This window comes from Haliaeetus albicilla, chromosome 14 (assembly GCF_947461875.1).
Source record: "Haliaeetus albicilla chromosome 14, bHalAlb1.1, whole genome shotgun sequence".
Classification (NCBI taxonomy): domain Eukaryota; kingdom Metazoa; phylum Chordata; class Aves; order Accipitriformes; family Accipitridae; genus Haliaeetus; species Haliaeetus albicilla.
This window is the reverse complement of record NC_091496.1, coordinates 6,453,014-6,475,934: the sequence shown is the minus strand read 5'-3', so window position 1 is coordinate 6,475,934 and position 22,921 is coordinate 6,453,014. Positions and strand designations below refer to the sequence as shown.

General features: G+C 38.7%; 1 protein-coding gene across 1 annotated transcript in view; it reads right to left on the bottom strand.

Annotated features, from left to right (window-relative positions):
- CELF2 (CUGBP Elav-like family member 2) overlaps window positions 1-22,921 on the bottom strand; it is a 386,169-nt gene that overhangs the window by 313,120 nt on the left and 50,128 nt on the right. The window contains exon 2 of the mRNA XM_069801585.1: window positions 7,185-7,220. Within this exon, the coding sequence (XP_069657686.1) occupies window positions 7,185-7,220 (36 nt within the window). The remainder of the gene's footprint in view (window positions 1-7,184; window positions 7,221-22,921) is intronic.

The window sequence follows — 22,921 nt, the reverse complement described above, 5'->3', positions numbered from 1 at the left end:
TGAGCTGGGAAATAAAGCGAGGAGGGGAAAAAAGGCTTTGTATTTTAAGTTTGTTTCCTTTGCTGTTTCTCAAAATACATCTGTAATGGTCCCTTTCTCTATCTTCATTCAAACTGCTCTTCAAAGGCTCATTTTTTGACCTAACCAGAGAAATACCATTCCTGTGTCAGCCAAATGTCCTCCACAGACCAATGTAAATTTAACCTAAACCAGTAAGATATTGCAGTGATATTAAGTGGAACAGATAATGAACCTAAATAACTGCTCAATCTTATTAGTGTAGCCCTCATATACCTTCCGTTTTTCTTCAAGCCCTGCTGCTTAGCATTCATACTGCCTGATTTGAGACTAAAATTAGATTATAGGAATGCGTGCTTTCTACAAGAGGTCTTTTATTTGTTCCATAAAGTATTTAGCACTCTTTAGGCACTGTATAAATAAAAATAATCACGATCTTGGAATTCACCTTCAGGAATGGAAATGAAGAGATCTGAGTCCTTTAATTTCTGCTGCACATTATCCTCATTGGGCACGTTTGGATGGCAATGCTTTGTAAGACGAGTTAAAAAGATGCTTGGAAGTCTGGTAAAGGTGAATAACAGAAAAAAAAAAAGAAGGGAATATGTCTCTAGTTTTAGAGTTTTACAAAAGGGAATAAAAATAAAAGCCCTACCAGACTTTTAAGATAAAGGTCTGCTGTCAAATTCATTAAGGTTTGTGAGAGATGCTAACAATTGCTGGTGAAAAATGGTTGTGGGTTCAAAACCCAGGTCACTGAGTAAAATCACTAACACTCATTTTAAGATTCAAAGGCTACGTATAATTAGGAGCCGCTTCAAGACTGCGAGCTGTGATTTCTGAGGACACTGCACTGTGAGAAGAGTTACTGCCTTCTGGGTCACAGCCATATCAAGTCCAACAATCATTTTTGTCCGACTTTCCCCCCTCCTTCCCAGGGTCTATATTTAGGACTTAAGTACCAAATATCGAAAGTTTTTTTGAGGTTAAGCATGCCAATGTCCTCAAAACTCCAGTAGGCATTGGCTTACGTCACTTGGCACTTTAACACTTATAAAACTTAGGCTGCTAGGACTCACCTTAAATTAAAGCTATCATCAGGTGAAACATCTAGTCTATGCTATTCCCCCAGGCTCCACTTTCAGGCAATGGAGAAAGAAAAACAATTCCCCAAGGTTATTCACCCTGTCCTGAGATGAGGTACCTATTTCCCTTAATTTCTCCCCTGGTTCTCTAGACTGAGGACTTTTGTGATAGCTAAATTTAGGCAATGTGAATCCTGCCATTGGTATCTCAGTAATTTCTGAATGCAAGTCATCAGTAAGCACATATGGATAATCACCTCTATGCTCCTTAGGCCCCTCTTAAGATTTTAAAAATATCTCTTCAGAAAGGGATCAGATTGCACATAAGTGTGTTTTAAGATTGACATTAGCTGTAAAAAACATATTTCAAAATGGATGTAAAACAACAACAACAAAAATGCTGACAGCTACTAGAAGGAATAACTCCATGTCACATTTTAATGATATTGAAGCTTTACTTAGAAAAAATAAAAATCAGAATAGTGAAGAGATAACTTGTGTATTATTTCCTCAGAAAACCCAGATTCACTTACAATAGCATCAAACTCGTTACTAACACAAATAATTACTGTAATTTATATTACAGCACCTCAGAAAGACCAAACAATATCAGGGCATTCCTATACAGCACATAGAATGGGTAACAGGCAGTCCTGCTTGCAGTACAGAAAAACAGCTCAAAGGTTAGATGAAAGGAAAGAGTATTTAGAAATAAGCATCTGAGGCATAGAGAAAGGTCAAACATAAGATTTTTTTTTCTTTTTTTTAAGGCAGTGATTAGTTAAATTCAAGTCTCAATTTAAAATAATGATTTTCTTCAGAAAATAGCAGGCATTCAAATTATGGAAAACCTGCTCTTTAAGACAGTTGACTTGAGAACATTTAAATATCGAAGGGCTGGAATCATTTTCTTTTTAATGATGTGATTTCAGAAAAGATACAAGATGATATCATTTCCAAAGACTAAAGCTGGTTAGCTGCATATAGTTTGACATTCAAGAGATTTTAATGTTATCACCTACCACTGCCTGCCACCCAGAAGCAACAACATTTTCTTGACCTATTATTTATATGCCTCTAAATGAAAGTGAGTTTTGAGAAGGGATTTGGAGGTGGAAGCAGAACTTCTCCTTTAGAAGAAAGGGTCACAAATGGAATACTCGCAATCTCTGCTTTATTTAAGGGAGAATAAAACTTCAGTAAATATTACATCAAGGTAAGGAAAATTCTGTTGTAAATTGGCAGAGACACGCGTACAGTGTAGGTGGATGGGTGTTCAAGCCTGACATGACTGGCAAAGCGGCACCGGCGACATGAGAGGACATCCACAGTATATGAAACATTAGGGGTAAAAAGTATAACCCGGTCTTCTCAGAGTGAGAGAAATTGCTTGGCAGAAGACCTCCACTGGAAGGGAACCAGAAGAGCAAACACAGAAGCTAACCCCAGCTCCCACAATCCATGCAAAACCAGTGAAGACAGCAATTGAGATGTCAAGCAGGTCTTTAGTCCATGCCCCTATTACTGTCAGGAGAAAATCCTTTTCATTTTATAGTAATTAAAATGCTCATAGATGTTTTATTAACTCACTCTACAGAGCCACATAGATTTTATAATTCATCCAAGCACTTACAAGTAGTTACTTGGGTTAGGCTGTCAAGACAGAAATGATTCAAAACCTTGTGTACTTAGCTCCTTGGAAGACATATCATTCCCTAACACAATGGTATTAGAAAGACTGCTGACAGTTAGTGATCAAGAGATTTCATTTTGCTTGTCATATGGTGGGTTGTCAATTCTTCTTTTCCCTTTAGATAAAAGCTTAGTTGCGTTAGATTTAAATAATGGTGAAGTTGCAGGTTAACATTTTTCAAAAGTACCGAAGTCACTTCGGTACTTAAATTCTATTTTCAAAATGCTGTAGACATGCAGGAACATAAGTCTCTACAGTAAATGGAACTTAGACATTATTAAAGAAATTTATGGAAAGGCAGAGAATAAGAAACCAACTCAAGAGGGCTTAAATTTGTACCCAACTCCAGACCACTGGTTTAAGATATATAAAGTTTGCCAATTATTACAATTCTAAGACAAGCTAAAGATTTAAATTTCCATTTTGAACTTACTTGATTGTTTTTTCTCATCGATGTATCTATGCCATTAAATTTTATTGCAGATTTCCTCCCACCCTTCTAAAATAATTTCTAAATGACAGTTTTAAGATGGCCTTTACCTCAAAACACAAGTTTTCCTGAGTATGCTCAAGATTTAAGCAGCGGCTGCAGATGTCTTTCTACAATTTTTTTTCTATGAAAAATATCTATGCAAATTATTCTCTTTATTTTTTTTAACAGTAAATAAGAACAGTTTAGAGGAGGAAGTGACCGTTTAAACTTTAAACTTCTCCCCCTGTCCTGCCCCTAGTGAAATGTAAAATTGAGCCACTACATAAATGTGGAAAAGTATCCCAAATTTTACTTCTGTTATCATTACTAACCTAGTATTAAGCAAATAAATAATCCATGCAGTTAGTCTATATTTAAAATATTTGTTCTTCTTTAAATATAAAGTCACTTTCACAGAAACAAACAGAAGTGGCTAGAGACTGAAATCATTCCTTTGATATTGAAGCTGAGTATTTTCTCGTTTAAGCTCCAAACATCATCTCCCTCGTGCCCATAGGGCTTTGCACTGCGCTCGAGCACTCCACCTCGCTAATTTACTGCTCCCTTCGACCGCTTAGCTCAGACGCTGGTTTATGAAAGTGTGGTTACTACCTTAGGTACCACAAGATTCTAAGAGCTTATCTTCATTCAATAATTGTTCTGTATCATGTGTAAATGGTGCATTTCTCAAGTTAAGCTATATTTCTTCTAATACTTTTAGTTTGGTCTGTTATCGCAGGTACCGTCTATGAACGTTGAGAGCAAATATAGTTTGAAATAGGACTGCCATAGCAGCTATAGAACATCTAAAAGGAAAAAAAAAAATAGGCCAGACCTTTATTAAATTTTAAAGTATGCCTTCGCTACACTCTTGTAAAGATCCAAATAGGGTATTCAAATCTCTAGAGATCACCAGTATAATTTCTTTATCATGTTCCATTTAAAATTTAATTATGTAGTCTACAACAAGAAGTATCTGAGTACTCTAAATAGGTCATGCAATGAACAACTTAATATTACTATAAAGTTTTCCTTGTGAAGATCTGTTCTTTGATGTGCCATTGCACACAGAAAGCCTGTCTTCGAAAAAAACAATATACATTCATAGATATAATAATGTCATTTAATATAAAAATTGTAAAGCTTCTTTATCATATGTTAAGTTTAAATTTTCAATTCCTTTTCTAGCTTGAGCTTCCCCAAATCATCAGAAATAACTGGTAAATTAGAACTGACACAATATAATCATGCCTAATATTTTTATATCTTTCTACAGGCAAAGTTAATCTATTAGCTTTCCTTCTAAATGATGTCCACCAACTCAGATTTTTCTACATTTGCCTATCAATGATACGTATTCTTCAGTGGCAAGAAGTAAGGTAATTTCTTCTTCCTCTTAAATATAATCATTAGAGAACAATCAGCAGTATCTAATGGAAAATGACTACATTAAAAAGTCACCATTTACCAAGACACTTCTTTATATTTTCTTTTTTAAAAATGCATATATGTAACCTCTACTGGTTACTACAGGAGAAGAGAAAATATTCAAAATATTCTCTTCTGTAACTTCTGACTATTTACAGGGCATTCTGGGAACAAATCCTTAGCTTCCTTAATTCAACCATGTAAAATTCAGAAGGGGTTTTGAAGAATTTTTTTTCCTTTTTTTTTTTAATGACAACAAAAAATTAGTGCCACTAGCGCCTAAACCTTCCTGACAGTCGGACAAAATATTCCAAGTACAGACACATCTGCTCGCGCTTACGTCACTTGCAGGAAAAACCCTTTCACCAGGTTTACGAGTGCTTGAAAAGGATTTGATCAATCCTGGCCACAAATATATCCATGAGTCATTATTACCCTGAGAAAAGGCATCATGTTTGCCTGCACAAATGGGAGTCAGATTTCTAGCATTACTGAGGGCTTTTTCTGCCCCATCGGACAAAATACAATTAACACAGTGACCATGGGAAAGCGGTTATTAGTTTCATTATTTCAAGGTGCAACAACTGAAATTTTATATGCTATAAAGTAGTTGCAGGGTGAAGGTGGAAGAAGATGTGGTGTTGGTGGGGAACTTAGACTGTTTCACTGTTATGGATTAATAATAGCAAAATAGTTCACCTGAAGTTTGAAAGAAGAACAAAAAATATTAGATTAATACATCACAACATAAGATTAAAAACCCCAAGGAACTGCTTGTCTAGAGAAATGCAGGAACAGGTGAATCCCCCAGAAGGCTGGAGGACTAGCCAACCTGCGCACAGCTGTAAACATTTGTTTTAAATCAAGACAAGATCATTGGTTTTAATATTTATAACACAATTACAATGCCTTGTGCACATTGCTTGTATAATCTGATTTTTACTTGTGACATCTTGCCACAGTTGAAATTAAAGGCTTGTGGTAATAATTCAAAAAACACATTTAGGAAATCATTAATGGCAAGTATGAAACTGGATGTTTATTCAAGCGCCTATATCTCTCTTTTTAACTTAATTTAAAGTGGAATTCATTTCTACAGTACAAGGACTTCATGTTTCCAGTATATTAGTCATCTAACACCCAAACAACTGCGGCATGCAGTCAAAACTAGAAATATTTTAGCACTAAGACCAGTAAAAGATACAGCTAAGCATTGTTATTGATGTTCCTAATCAAGGAGACAGCTACTCTGCTGAGTCTCTATTTTCTTCTTTTTTTTTTTTTTTTTTTTTTGGTATGTATGAAGAATTGTAATTCTTTTGCAATGAAGGTGAACAAAATCTTTTACGTGTCAGGTAGGCCTGATCATTGGTCTGCACTTCAAACACTTGGCAAAATTTCACCACCGTATTTGCTTGTACAACTGAGGATATCAAGTGATGGTAAGTATAAGAAGAAAGGTATCTAATAAATTAACAACTGATATAAATCACACAAGTTTGTACCTACAGAACAAAGTGATACATTACAGAGAGGGAAAAACCATCACATACACTGAAAATCTACATATTTACAGCTTACCAATACAGACAAGCCAAATAATATACACCATGTGCACCATAAAGGCAGACATTTTTTCTCTGTATGTACTACCACGCTTAAAGAAAACTGACTTTCTTGTTGAAATATTCTTTTTACATTATATATTGTATAAGCTACAATACTGGTATTAACCAGCGAACGAGCCTCCCAAAACCATGACCCCATTAAAACCCCTTGCACCTCAGAGAGCAAAACTGGTGGCAGAAGATGCAAGAGGACTGAGAGCACCATATTTATTTACTCATCAGGCATCTCTGCTAAGTGACAGGTTACCATATCAGATTTTTTTGTTTCCCTTCTCCCCACCCTTTTCTCTATCTGCATGATTACAGCATGTTATTGCATCTGCTGACAATATGTAGGCAGGTCTCTCTTCAAAAACCTCTACTGCAGCCTGGGAGTCTTGTCTAGTTCTATTATTTTATGAAAAGCTTTCTCAGCATAGAAGAATTTGGTCTAAGCTGCTTTCCTGCTTTCCAAATGAAAATGCCTTAAGATCACAGTGTTTTTTCCTCCTACCTCCACATTTCCCTCCCCTCATCTCTCAGGTGAAATTTAAAGCAAAAGCCAAACCACCTGCAATGGGTATAATTGCACAGCTGGAAGAAAGCCACATCTGGGATTTTTCTCATCAGGTGCATAATTGTGCTAAACCTCAAAGCAACTTCAACGTGTCGCTTTAAGCTGCGCAGTTTTGGTTGTGTCAGTATTTCACAGACATTTTGTCTGTGGCAAGCCGTGTGTGTTCTCCTCTCTGCACCCCCAGTTCTCAGGATCCCAGCAGTTTTCCTTAGGAAAAGGATCAAGTTCTGCCTCAAAAAGTCGTGCTCCTTTCAGCACCTTCCAGACATGGATACACAGATGCAGTTTAGAGCAACTTGCTTACCTTGGTAATGTTCCAGATAACTCTGTGGCAGTCTCTCTGAAAGACACAAAGTGAGGAAAAATTAGCTTGTGTTTAAAGAAGCTATAAAATTTTAAAGACGCCTTTATACTGCTTATATTTTATAGGAGTGCAGACACACATACACAGCTTTATACGCAAACGTGTCATTTGCAGATGCGACGTCCGCATGATCACATACACAAGAATGTGAAAAGCAGATGATGGAGTGTGAGCTAAGGATTTCATCAGAATGAAGTTCTCAATGGTTCAATTACTCATTTTTTAGGCATAAAATTATCACTATTTCAAATGCCAGCACTGCATGGTCCTACATAGATGAAATGTAGCACTGGGCCAATTTTCCAGTGGAAAAAGTTCCTTTTTTTCAGTGCTGCAGCAATAGCAAGACATTCTACACATTTATAACCATGTCGTGCACTGAAAAAGATACCATGTTAACATTAAATCTTCTTATATTGGGTTTTAGGCATTAGTTGTTTTCCAAATATGTGATTTTTGATCCAATTTACTTGTTTGAATCTGTTTTATGGGTTTGCAATTCGTTTTGAGGGAAACTGAGCGTGAGACAGTGAAAGTGGGCTAATGTAACCAGTATGTCACATTAAAGCACAATTAAATACATTACCATTACCTATGTACACAGTCCTTAAAATACATCCCAGATCTACCACCGCTGTATGTCCTTGCTCCCCTCCCCAGCACATTTACTTAGACCTTATCCAAACTTCAGCAAAACAGCTGGATAGCTCTATTTCTCCTTTCTCTCGCATGTATAAGACCTTAAAAAAAACAGCAAGGAGGCATAAGGCAGTTCGTTATCCTAGACTCGACCAGAGGTCCAACTCGTTTCACACTTTGCTTGTCCAGTTATGAAATCTCTGTCCTATGTTTAAGTTTGCTGCATGAAAGGTAGCTGATTAGTTCACACCCTACTTGCTTCAGCTGAGATCCAAATTGTAAAATTTCAGATCTTTAGCTTTGAACTTGTGGTATGGGACAATTCTCAACATAATACTCTCTTCTCCTTGTTTACAGCTGAGGAACAGAAAATCCTTCTATCCACTTTTACATATAGGTGGTGGTGCTGGGGGAAATCTAATATTGGGGGTTTTTTGGGGGGAGGTGGTGGTGGTGGTAATTAATACAGGTCTCAAAATCTTCCTTGCCTTAACAGTTCCCAAAACCATGGATCTAGTGACCTCTAAGCATGGAACCAAGCCTACGCATTTTTGTTCTGAGGGTATAAACCTTAAAAATACAGATTGAACCCCCAAGCCTAATTTCTTTATGAATCCAAAGTAAAAAAAGAAAAAAGAAAGATATTTTTGAAAGCTCTTGTAGAACTTTACAATGTTCTGAAGCCACTTTTTTTGATGGGGCAACTACGGAGTTATTATACTAAAGCCACAATAATTCAGAGCTCCTCTTTAGTTCCAGATTCCTGATGCTTTTCGGCACTGTATGAACTATGAGCAGGTACAAGGTCTTGTTTTTTAAAGGATTAATTTTTTTTATGGAGCACCCCACAGTGACACCCAGGCTTTTTCCTTAATGGTTACACTGGCCATTGTAGACTCCATTACAGTGTCAGAGAAGATAAAATGGTCCCTCTAAACATGCATGGCTTTGCATTTTCATTGAGTCTCTATCTTCAAGCTGCGCAGTTTGCCGGTCACAGAAGGTTGCCTTAAACCTCCCGGCGTTTTGCTTCAAAAGGCACAGAGCAGAACCGTGTTCAGTGGTTGCAAAGAGGAATAAGCAAAAAAAAAATAAAAAGCTGGCTCACACCCTTTTCTTGCACACAGCATTCAGCGGCAGACCGACAGCTATATAAACCCTTTCAGAAGAGCCAGTTCCCACCCCAGCAAAGGCAGACAGGTCTGTATTTAGCAGGTGCCTGTGATGAACAAAGTCCATGATATAAATGGCATCAAAGGTGAGAGCCAGGAGCAAGAGGAAGAGAATGGAAAAAGATAAGAAAATGAAATTAGAGTGGAGCAATACAGACTTGGTTTCTATGGGGTAATTTGATACAGCTGTACATTTTAGATATTTTATTTTCATTAAACCTCTGCACGTTGGTGTCATACCACCTTATTTTCCAAGCCCTACTCATAACTTACACAGTTCAAAGAATTTATATGATATTTTCTGTAACCTATCAAAGAACTGGATCACTAAATGGTTCGAACAGTCAGGAAATATTTCTTTTCCACCACTAATCACAGGCATCATCATCTTTCATTGAAATGCTTTTTTGGGGGAAGAACCTGGACTAAAAAGTCAGGCCGGGCGTTTCTTTGTTTCTTCTTCTAAAGGGACTCCCTAGCCTTTAGCTACCTATTATCGCTCTAATAACAGAATAGCACAAACCTTATTGCTTTAGGGTATGGGAGCACATTTTATAAAATAGCAGTTGCTCATCCAGCTTAAAGAGGCAAATCGCAGGTGGGTGTTGCAGGAAGCGTCAAGAAGCAGAAGCAGCTAGGTTTAAAAGAGGATGTTTAACTGGAAACTGTCAGCTTCTGAGCAGAGCAGTGAGTGATTGGTGCATCTAAATTTCTAAAGATTTTCATTTTTGTTAAATAACCCTCTCTACAAGAGATGCTGGCCTTATGAAAACAATTATTAAATAGTCGATACAGTGCTAAAAAATCTGAATGTGATCGGAATGTTGAACAAAGACACTGCAGGCCTTCAGCATATACATTTTTAATGTAATTAATTGTGTTGCCAGTTTCACATTTGGTCAGATCAAATTCCAATTTTAAACAAAAATATGTAAGGTAATGATTTTTGAAATACAGATCAAACTCAAACAAAACTCTAAAATTCGCAAGTAAAAGAGGAGAAGTCTGATTCTTCGCAACTAGCCAAAGATTTCACTGTTTCTCACAAACTCAGTAAACATTTAAACCATACCCGCCCCCCCTTTAGATTATTAAACTAAAAATATTATTTTCCTAGAAAACAAACACAATTATCCCTACAATGTCACTGGAAATAAATGGTACATGGACTGCTGAAGATGGTTAATGTCCACTGTAAGTGTCCTATAAATATCAGGAACTGAAACACTGCTCTATAAATATATTTCATGGGAGTTTAAAAAAGAAAATCTTATGGAGCAAATTACTCATCAAGAAAACCCTTAAAGTTTATTTAAAGATAATGGATACAGTAGTATGGATTCTGAAGTATTTCAAGAAACTGAAGCTAGACTTATACAACCAATTTTCAGATCCCTAGTACTCCCAAATGACACGTACAATAAATATAACTCATAATTTACTGTATCTACAGATATTTTTTTCCCTAGGATAAAAACAAGAGAAGGGTAATACTCAAAGGGAAAATGAATATAAGACCACGTATTTTCACGTCCTGCCTATGATATGAAAGGATGACCTTAGAAAAGAGTGAAGATGGAAACCAAAATGCTTCATCAAGGCTGCCCTGAATTCCACTGAAATCAGTGTCAATGCAAATGGGATAAGCTAATGCACAACAATGCTAAGGACAGAAGAGGACAAGGCTAAAGACCCTAGAAAAGCTGTTAGGTGGAGGGTGACATTATAAACCGCAATCACAGGATTTCCAGAAGGTAATTTACAATTTCCCAGCATTTTGTGTTCAGCGGTGCAGGACAGATCCGGGGTAGTGTGGTCCGTACGTACGGAAGATGAAGGTGCTTTTGAAGCCAGGAGGGTGCTGGGTGGGAGATCTGCACCCCCAAATGTTACCCTGTCACGTGTGGTCTTCCAAAAAGATCAAATTGTGGGTTTACAAATTGTTCATTAGATCTGTGAGGAGCTTTGACGTACTGAAGAGGCTCTGCACCCTCCAGAGAGGGCTATATAGCTATTTTCAAAACTCAGAAAGCCAGTGTGGGTGAACCAAGCACCACACACACATTTTGTCATTTCTCTCTACAGGCTGAGAAATCCTTCCCGTAGGATTGGGGTAGGATGTGTACCAAAGCAGAAAAGTATAAATATTTTAGTCAAAACCTTATAATGAAGTGGAAGCGGGAAGATCTGCATAAAGATCAGCAAACAGACTTTACTGCCTATTAGTTTTGTTTAAAGAAAGTTGTTCAGGAAAACTCTTCAGAGTATTTGGAAAGTGTTGTGTTTGTATTAAATGTTTTGCTCACTGAGAAATCATATGGTGCTCTTCTCTCAGAGGCTGACTGGCAGCTGTTGTTACCCACCTACGTGCAGGGTTTGGCACAACACAGCTCTGAGGTTTAACTGTGCAACATTTTTGTCCGGTTTAATACTCCATGCTGTGCTTCCGCAGAGATGTAAACTGAGGCACAAGAGACAGGGCAGGGGTTTAAAGGGCAACTGAGTTAATCTTGTGTATATTCTGCGAGATGCATGCCAGGAAACTTAGCAAGTACTGAGTTCAAACCATAGGAGTGAAGGCTATGCTTAGAAAGAATTTTTTCTTCTGCAGGATCATGACCCTTAGTGATTTGGAAATCACTTTAGGTCTCTATCGAGAACAATTTTTGTTGTGAAAAGGAAAGCATATGGATTCAAGCTAAGCAATCTGTCAGGGTGCTGGGGAAGATGCAAAAAGAAAGGCAGCAACACATTCCTGCAATCGTGTCACCGTTCTTCCTTTTTCCATCTCACACTTTGGGGAGAGGATAAAGCCCGCCTACGGCACACGAGGCACATGAGGATAAGGACATAAGGATAAGGGCGAAGCTGAAGAAGGGATCTGTATGGTGTGCGATTAAGAAAGCAGCACAAATGCAAGCAGAAAACCCCCACGATGCAGAATACAGGAGTCTTCCAACTTGTGAAGACAAGTGTCCAAACCCTGAGGTCATGGTTGTAGGCATCAGAGCCAGCAGTCATCATTTCAGCCAGGGGGGTTAGATGGTCCTGTCTTCTCCAGGACAAGTGACCACGACCCATTTGATTCCCTGTAGGAGCAGTTAGATCTATCACTTACGCTCATTTTCCATGAAGCACAAAAAAACCCCTCAAAGTTAAGCTGATATTTCTGGTCTGGGTGAAACGTTCAACCCTTTACTAAACAGAGTCCTACACCTGGAACAAGCATTAATCGTACCAGAAGGGATATACTTGTGAACAGAAATAAGTACAAGTTGAAGAGAAATGAAGTATTTGAGAGGATCACTTGAAAAGTTTTATATTTTTCCAGGAATATCCACTGTGAGCATAACTGGATATGGCACGTGTGCTGATAAGCTGTGTGTAACAAATTGCAATAATGTTGATAACTAGGAAGTTCCACCTTGAAATATTTCCAAATATTATATAACCGTGAAGCTGTTCTTTGTTTTGCCCCATGGGCAAATCTGGGTTGCCAGAACAAACGATGTGTCTGATGTTTCGACCACTCATTCCTGGCTCTGCCTACACGCAGACAGGGAGCAGACACCATACCCCCAACTCTCTACGCTACACCCAGCAACACAAGAAAATCAGGGTAGAGAGGGGTCCAAAACAGACTGTTGAGCAACACCGCTAAGCTACAGCACTGATGGCTCCTGTGACCATCAACTCAAAGGGATACGTCCCATTAATTTCAATGGCTTTAACCAGACCATCAATACACAGCTTTTTAAATTGTAGGGGTCCACGCTTGCACTGCGTAGACATGCATCAGTGATGTGGCAAGAGAAAAGACAGCTACTAATTGTCAGTATAAAGCAGAACTAAAGAAAAGTTTACAAAGGGAAATGAAGGATTTTCCACTTAAAGCAAGGGAGAACAGCTGAAGAGGAACATTAAATTAGCTTTAAAAGGAAGGTTGTATCAGGAGGAATATAATTACTTAGTTGGAATTTCACCAAGACTTGGGAGTCAATGCCTCTACTCTTGCAGAAAAGTGCCATGGGATTTTTAATGACCACAAATGGTCAGGACATTGATTTCACATTTCAGTTGAAAAATGGCACCTCCAAAGACACATTGTTGTCTCTGCTCTTCCTAAAATCACATGGGGCATTACGTCGGAGTTGACTTGGAAGAATTAATAACGTGTATTGAAATACCATTGTGAGACACAAGGTATTTCACTGGTCTTAAATTGGATAGTTTCTCAGCTTTGTTAGGGTGCAACAAAATAAACAAGCTCCTGTTGGATAAAATATGGGGTTTAAATTTTGAATTAACTTTTGTTATGACTAATTTAATGGATTTCACAGAAGATTTCCATTTCTCTCTATCAAATACTTTTAGCATATCTTTTTTTTAGAATTGTTCCCTATGACCAGTAAAGGTCAAAATGGTAGAAAACAATTCCATCTTTAAAAAAAGAGTATGATATTTAAAAAATCAAGATTTCAAACTGATACTTTTGTAAGTATTTCATCTTTCACATAGTAAGCAGCAAATAAATACATTGCAGTTTTAAAACTTCACACAGAGCTTAGCTACCTAACAAGGATCATACATTTGCAGCAGAAATACTGCATAAACAGTCTCTGAATGTGCTATTTAAGTACAAGCTAAATACTCTTTTTTTAGGAAGTGATGTAACAAGTTCATATGTAAAAATCTATTTCTATCCAAGCTGACATTCTGCAAGATTAGCTGACTGAGATAAAGGACATGAGCAAACATGCTTCTTGTTTTCTCCAATGATTATTTTTAAAAGCTGCATTTTTCACTATTCTAAATTTGCTACTTCTGAATTTTTCATTCCTCCTAAGGTAAGGAGGAAAGAAATCTCTGTGTATTCAGTGATAAGTGCCTGCCACAAAAACACTGTAAGTCCAGTGTACATCCAGTATACAAATAATACCCCAGATAAAACATGTCCTCATCATTGTGACTATTTTATATATTTCATAAAAACTTAAGTTTCTATTTAACGCCCCCCCCCCAACATCTTTGAAGACAGCAATATTATAACTTACAAGTTAAAGCGTAATTCAGGGCAAATCCTCACTCCTTGCAATTTACCTACAAATCCCAGCTAAGATCTTGGCCTCTTGTCTAAGCACCCGCCAAGGATGTCAGATGAAAGCTCCTCTCTCTTACGTCATCTGCTCTGGTATTAAAGAGCAAAATAAAAATGAATAAGTGGAAGAAACAGCAGTGTGTCCATTTTATAGGTTGGTAACAGGGGCACAGATAGGATGCAATTTAGCCAGGGTCATCAGGGAGAAATGCCAGGACATAGAGGAGAAATGAAGAAAGATCCCACTTCGGTGCTTTGCTCCAAGGTCAGACCCTGCCGTCGTGGATGTGCAGATACGGCTGTCGCAGCGCAGGGACTGCCGTTGCCGCGTGTTCTCTCAGGGAAGTGCTGCATTTTGAAAGTTAATGACTCAGAAGCGAAGGAAGGAAGCACCATGGGTACCGAATTTGGCGCTCTGGGGCACATCAAGCAGCAGGAGGAACATGTAGGAGAATCCACCACGGTACCAACTCCTACATCCTCACCCCGTTAGTACAGGGAGAGAAAGAAGTGATGCACAGGCTCCTGCCTCAGGGAGCTGTATGAGCTCAGTGGGAGGAAAATACCCTCTGTCTCTCTCCAAAATGAGAAGACTGACCATCCAAAACAGAGCAGACATTCCTCCCCTTATGCTCATTAAACCTGCTGTAATTTCCTTGGGTAGAAAATTTTGCACACTTGGTATTTGACTGACCTGTAGCTCATGCTACCATTTCCACTGGTTGCAGTGTTAAACTTTACCACCATCTCTTCTCCATGGTACAAAGGAAAGGAGGGGAATCACGCCTGAAGTCTCAGCAGTATTTTGAGGGCAAACTCAGTTGTACAAAAATAGAACTGAAAGAGAACTGTGGGCCATGTGTTAATTCTACACAAGAATCATGGAATGGTTTGGGTTGGGAGGGACCTTAAAGACCATCTAGTTCCAACCCCCCTGCCATGGGCAGGGACACCTTCCACCAGACCAGGTTGCTCAAAGCCCCATCCAACCTGGCCTTGAACACTTCCAGGGATGGGGCATCCACAGCTTCTCTGGGCAACCTGTGCCAGCGCCTCACCACCTTCACAGTGAAGAACTTCTTCCTTACATCTCATCTAAATCTCCCCTCTTTCAGTTTAAAGACCTTACCCCTTGTCCTATCACTACATGCCCTTGTAAAAAGTCCCTCTCCAGCTTTCCTGTAGTCCCCCTTTAGGTACTGGAAGGCTGCTATAAGGTCTCCCCGGAGCCTTCTCTTCTCTAGGCTGAACAACCCCAAGAAGTCATATAATCACAAGGATGCATAAGATTTATGAAGAAAGACACAGGAATTATTCAAGCACTATAGACAGTGATGGCCTAGATTCTTTCCTTGGTTTCCAGGATGCTGTACAGGGAAATATCTTCTGATATTTAAGACTTTATCATATTTGCGTAGGGTACAGGGAGCACTTATATGTACCGTCTAAACAAGCATCTTTTATGGTGTAGCAGCTGTTGGTTGGGTCAAATGTTGATGTCTTCGGTGATGAATGCCAAAAAGAAAAAGCCACCCTAACAACTGTTCTCCATTGAACGCCCACACCTCACTCTTCTCTCTCCCCTGCCCCCCGCCTCCAATTTCACATGCTAACAGCTCAAAACTTTGGTATTCCCTGGAGCTGGATGTTTTCACTAATATAGACAGACTTGAATCCACTCAAAAAATTTGGAGGCTTTATTTAAACTTGTTTCTGAGCAGTAACTCTTGATTGTCCATGAAGGAATGCCAAGCTTGGAAATGCCATCTCATCCTGGTCTCAGGATACTGAGACACTTTACTGAATCAGAACAACTTGGATACTTCAGCTAATTCAACTATTTATTCATTTTCTCACCCAGTGCAGACCTGGCAGAGACATGCATTTGGGAATCTGTAGTTTTGTGAAGCTGAGGGACTTCTGGAACAAAATAGGTTGCTAAAATATAGGCACCTTAGAAGAACTAACATCAGTTAGGAAGAAGATGGCCTTACTTGCTCAATTCAATATGCAAACAACTTGTTTTCTACAGGAACTGCACCACCAGCTACCAGGGGAAAAAAAACCAAAACAAACCACAACAAACCACAACACCCCCTGAAAACCCCACAGATTTCCAGGCTTTGGGGTCTTCCTACTTCCAGTTTTGAGAGCAGTGAACTCTCACTGAATTTTTCCACTCAGAAGGCAGCAAATACCAGAAATCTCACAAGGTCAGCTCTTGCTGAAGTGTCATGCCGTAGGAGGGATGCTGGGCACGGCCACATGCTGTACCACAGGCAGATGCAAACTCTGTCTATGCTCCCAGCTATGGAAACAGAAACCAGCTTTATCAGAGGTTTCATCAGTCGGATACAGGAACTACTGAATCCAGCTCATCTCTACCTGGAACACCGCTGTTGCCAACATCTCCTTCAGACATCTGCCCATATCGTCTTTTAATCCACCTGCTGAAATAGTTACTGCCTTTCTCTCTACTGGTTAGTCAACGATAGTCACTGCTTCGCTCCATTCTGTCCTGACATCTCCTCCTTGTGATCCCAAACCCACAAATGGCAGGTTGAAACATGGGATGGAATAGGAAAAAAGCAGAAAGGACGCTGTGAACAAGCCTGCCAGCCAGCAGTCTATGTCCCATTAGCTGCAGTTCCAAACAGTCCTTATACGATTTCCATAAATACTGCAGTATCTTCTGGAGTATCTCAGCGCAAACAGCAGCAGATGTTGGACGCTATTATTTCTTCATTCTTGTTCACTTGTTGTTCATCTGTTATTTTTTGCCTTTTTTTTTTCTCTTGCCACCTGCCCGTCCACAAATCAGAAAATACAGTCAAGCTCTGTTCTTACTGGTCCCTCTACTACTGCCCAAAATTAAAGGGACAGGAGAAGAAAGGCGATAAAGATCTAATTCACTGCCTTATTTCTGACCTTAAAAGGATGGGTTGAATTTATTTTTGACAGCCCTAAGCAGAGAGAATAAAGCTGCTGAGCTGGCCACCTCAGGAAGTTGAATTACACAAGTACCACCGTTCTCTAACGAGTTCATTAATGTTACTGAACAATATATTGATGGTGTTGTGAAATTATTATATAAAGTGTTTTAAGGTGTATGTTACCAGTGATATAAATCTACAAGCAAGTCCTTTTCTCCCCAACCACATCCAACCCCAAAGATGTTAAGATAGTTCTTTAATGGCAAAAACTATTAGACTGCAATATATAGCAGGTACATCTATTAATCATCAGACCATTTATGTTCTGTAATTCTACCACAGTTAAATAACACGGACTACTAAGTACCTGAATCAGCTATTAGCAAGCATTCCTGCTCATTAAAACTCACTTATTTAGACTTTAGCAATGGTAAATGTAACCAGCCCTGGAGGAGTGTCACAGTGCTTGGAAATGGCACATTAAGCTTCATTTACCCAGCTACACTCACAGGCAGAGGGGGAAGGGAAAAATACAGTGACGGTCCATAACGAAGCTCAGAAGCTTTTTGAAGCTGCATTAAGAAAATGACAAATCTTACAAAGAGAGCCATAAAGCTTCCTCAAGTACAACAGTTCTGCAAGGAGCTATTTATCATAGTTTGTTGAAAAGACTCCTACGTTTAATACTATTGGACTGTGAGAGCTGATTATTAAATGTAATTACAGAAGTAGCACAGAAATAATAGTTTATTGCAGAGCATAAGCAACACTGTATTAACAAAGAGGAGTGGGGAACATGCTCAGCATTTGGAATCATATCATTAGCTTTTCTGGGAACACATACACAAATGTATACACATTTAATTCCACATTAGCTTCTACTAACCAGAATTATCCTTCACAAATTTCGGATCGGGGTCAATGCATCCATCTATACTTGGAGAGAGAAAACAGTAGCCAAAGTGGATTGCTATTTGGGTTTCAGCTTCTATTCCTTTTCTACTTAACACAGATTTATTAAAAAACACCCACAGCCTGCTGTCAAGAAACATTGCTCGCATCGGCTTATTAGCAGCCCTGTAATAGATACATTTTTGCTACGGTGCTGCCATTTGAAGCGAACATTTTATTTACAACATGCTGGTTATCAGGACATTCTCCATACAGTAAGCTTTTTGAAACAACAAGTTTTGATTTCTTATTTTTACCTGCAAGAATGAGTTTAACTTCTATTATTCCTACAACTTTGCATGCTTGCTTGTGTATCTAGCCATCCATTTTACCTTTTCTTTTTGCTGTGAGTGATTTCACCCAATTTCTTGATGCTGCTTCTTAGTCTTAGAAATCTGCCACTCACTTCTTGTGCATTGTTGTCCTTCTTGGTGAATCCCCTTTTTTTTAAAAGCACACTGTTCTTTCCTAAAGCCTTCTCTACTGCTTTTGGGTAGACATACACACTTTTCCCAAACTACAAAGCTGAACAAACTTAGAAGTACAGCTCCTTACAACTGGGGCTGTAGTTTGTTCCAGCAAGCAGAGCAAAAAACCAACCCTATCCCAGCAGTCTAAAAGATCCCTTCTGGTCCACAAAGTTTAGGCTGAATCAACTCTGCTGCTGGTCCAAGACTGAAACATTTTGCAAAACTGTGTTTTGGAAGGCAGGCATTCAGTGACAGATGGATTTTATTTATTTTTGGGTAAAAGGAACATCTTAAAACAGGTTGGGAACATCAGAGAGGATCCTGGCACATCAAGACAAAGACTGAATGCATCTGAAGTACTCGAGAGGTGCAGAAATTACCATCACAAGAACATGCACACATTCATCGATAATATGGTGCCCACTGACCCTCACTAGGCAATGATCTGCTTTGCAGCATAACTAGTAGTTTTGAACCTCAACAGCCTCCTTTAAGCATCTGCATTCCCTCTTTCTTTCACTATGTAACAACAGCTCAGTGTTTTACAGGCAGAACTGCACTCAAAACCAGGAGCTGAAAGCATGCAGCTGAAAAAAAGTTAGACTGTAAATCAGGTGCAAAGAGAAGAAATCGGAGTCTAACTTTAGGCATTTGCATCCCTAGCTTTTGTTCGAAGCAGCATTTTCACATGGGCTAAAGACTCATGGGTTACATTTTCAAGCGGTTTGAATCTGAAAAACTTGTGGATAGATTGCTAACAAAGATTTTCAACCATGCTGCAAAATCCTTGGGAGCTCGGTGCTGATTATATTCAGATGCTTAAAATAAAAATCCTGCTAGCCATCTATCTGCATCAGTAGTTACACAAGGGCATTTGAGAAAATCTCTCCTGGTCACATCACAACATTGGTGTAAAAGAAAACAAGTTTTCCTTTTGAAGGTTTTTGTCTCATTTAGAACAGATAAATCACTGCAGCAGCACTTTCCAGGTGACAATTATCTTGCCACAATAGCCATAAAAATAAAATAAAATCAACACGGATGGAATCCGAAGTAGGAGACCTAAATTATACATAACTATATTCATAAAACTACACCTCTGCTCAAAGTTGTTCTGTACACTACACATATGCCAGGATCTCTTAATCTGCTGCTGATGTGCTGCGTATTGCGGTCGTGTGCAATTACAGTTAGCTATAATTAAGAACAATTACAGCTTTTATTTCTCCACTTGTTCTTTAAAAAGCACAGTTGTAATAAAACTTTTTTCCCCTCTCTTTTTTTTTTTTAAAGGTGAATATAATTATACATCCCTATAACATCTCCAATAATTAGTTTGACTCAAGTTTCTTCTGGAACAATTTTCATTTTAACTGTCAGATCTGCCATCTATAGTCAATAGAACACATTGTAAAAAAATTCTATCATTAACCTTTTTTCACCCCATAAATCTGCAAAAGAACTTGCAGAAATTGAAGAATTCATTGCTTAAACATTTAAAGGCCAAATTCAACTAACACCCCTTCCCCAGCAATACCTTCTTAATCACACTGAAACATTACTACTATTATTATTATTATTATTATTATTATACGAGTTAACTATAACAATAATAAATTAAAGCTGGGTATAAAAGGTATTTGGCATCTCTCTATATTTTATAGGCTACTTTCCAGCCCTATTCTCATAAAAGAATCTCTCTACTGTATCTTTGTTTAGAATCTACCCGCGATTACTAACCATGCAGACTGCAGGGAAAAGTAATTAAGTTTAATAGAAGCCACCCTCATTTTTGAAGCTGCCCTCAATTTAAGCCATAGAAGGAGAGTAATTAAATTTAATGTGTGCCACAGCTTTTAAATGAAGATATGGCATGTAAAATTCTCTCACTCGGTAACGCATCTTTTCCGAACACTGCAAAATAAATGTTGTGATGCAAAAAGATAGCAAACTACAACCACCAAGTCATGTTAAGTTTTCTTTTCCTACTGGCCATCTCTTCCAAGGGGTGAGGCCTTTGTATAAATTAAGAACAGCATAATCTAAATGATGGGAATTGGGAAGCCTGGAGTAGGATCACTGAACTGTTTCCTTATCCATCCTTTGCCCACATTATCTGCTTTGATTAAGTTTAGAGGAAGTTCTTGTGGCAGAGTCCATCTTTTACACATTTTTAACAGATGTAACAGGTTTCTGACTACAGCCACAAATCTATAGCATAGACATTGTTTGCCAAGGAAAGCCTCTCCCAAAGTAGCTGAATTAGAAGCAGGGACTAATGAAATGCATTTCAAGACACAGGAACAGATCTCTCATGTATGTCTTCAGTCTTCTTCAAGTCATCAGAAGAAAAAATAGTGAAATTACTCAAGGTTCAGTTATTTTTGCAAGCAATAGTCTTACTACTTTTACACAGAAATATAAATTACAAACCAGGGCTATGAATATATTTCACTCTTGCAAAGATTAACTTAATGAACGAGGAGCTCTGAGACAGAAAGAGGCATTTCCCCTTTCCCAGCTCTGTAGGCTCTCTCTGTAGGTGTAAATAAATGTTTCCTTGCAGAGAATCAGAGAAGTTTCATTAACTGATTTAAAATAAATGGGGAATTTGGAGGCTTGAATTACGTTGTAAAAGGGAAGATGACTGCCACTTTTTGCTCAGAAGAAGGTTAGACCGAGATACTAAACTCACAATGGGTTCACACAAGTGCTCACGACCTATTTCCAAGCAGCGTCCTCTCCTGAACACAGATTTGTACCTACTATTAGGGCTGAACAAAACTTCTGTGCTGAAACGGAGATCAGACTTGAGAAGACAAAACCTGGGACAGAATTTCAAAGGCCTTTTTGTCCAAAGGCTCCCCCCAAAAACAAGACAGTGAAAAAAAGGAGAAAGAAAGAAGAAGAAAAAGAAAAGTAGAGAGAGAATAAATAGATCCTTTATTTCAATTTTAGACCCCATCACAAACCTGCCATGTACTTCCCCAAGAGAGGGGTTGAATATTGCATTTAGCAGCATAGAGAAATGATGGTGCACACCCTACATTGCAAGAACCTGTATGTACAGCAACAAGATTCACACACATTTCATCTGCCTTTCATTTCTTTACAAAATTATCAAAAGTGAACATCCATAATAGTAAACAAGAGGCGAAGAGGGTTTCATGTCTGGCTGTCTCCCTGACAAAGCCCACAATCTTATATCCATCAGTTCAGGGACTGTTCAATAGGCAGATCCACACTTTGAATCTTGAAGCCACTGCTAATATAAATTGCAAGCAATTTGGGAAAGAGACTGCATTTGTAGTTATTTTTAGTTTCATGAAAGAAAGAAGAGATTTGTTTATACATATCATGACAAAAAAGTTGGATTTTTTGGTTTTAAAGTAGCAAAATAGGGACAAAATTGCTGTTTAAATTCTAATTTTTACTCAATTATATTTTAAAGTGATCCTACCAGATGCTGGAACTAAAGCAACATGATTTTGCTATATTTATAACTAAGCTGCAAAACATTGCAACATTTACAAAGAGAAGAAATCTCTCTGCTAATGCCAGGAGAAGAATAAGCTCAAATGCTATTGCACATGATGGCTCTTGATAGTTGGCACAAGGAGAGGAGAAACGTCTCTATAACAACAGTATCAAGGAAACTTGCATTGCAAATATCACATCATCACAACAAGGAGAAAAAAAAAAAAAAGGGATTTGTGGAGAGTGTTAACATGAGGACATAACTTCCACATATTCCCAAATACTCAGGATGGATGTAAACAAAGGCAAGCAGTGGTCTCTTTCCTCCTTGCCCCTAATCCGAAATCCCTCTTCCCATCCAAACCGCCTGCTGGTCGTGCTTGCTGCTTCCTCTTAGGAAGCAGTATCCTTTTCTCGCACGTTTCCCGATCAATACTTTGGCCCTTCTGCTGTTGGCTACCAACAAGATGACTCCCACTGTTCCCTAATAAGCCCTCCTGCTTTCCCCCAGTGGCTTCAGCAGAAACGTGGGTTGTGGACCGGCTGGCCAGAAGCTTAGGGGAAAAAATTAGACCCAAACACAAAATAAAATCTTCAGCAGCCGCTCCCTTCAATTCCCACCCACAGCAATTGCTAGGCTTACAACACAACCTTCATCCCTCATCTCATCCTCTCTTTGGAGGCTGGGGGTCTTGTAGGGTCCTGTCGCAATTGCCAAGTGCTCCAAGTGTTGGTGGGATGCAATTCAGCCTCCGATGCTGGAGCAGCAAGTCTCCCCCAGGGCACTGGCATACGCCACTCAACTGGTTAAAAATGAACCAGAGCAAACGGGAAATTTTTGAACAAATGCTTTGAGATTATGGAGCACACGTTACAGCTGTAACCACCCACAGTTCCCTCCTACAGAACAGAAACACTGAAAGCAAAAACCATTCAC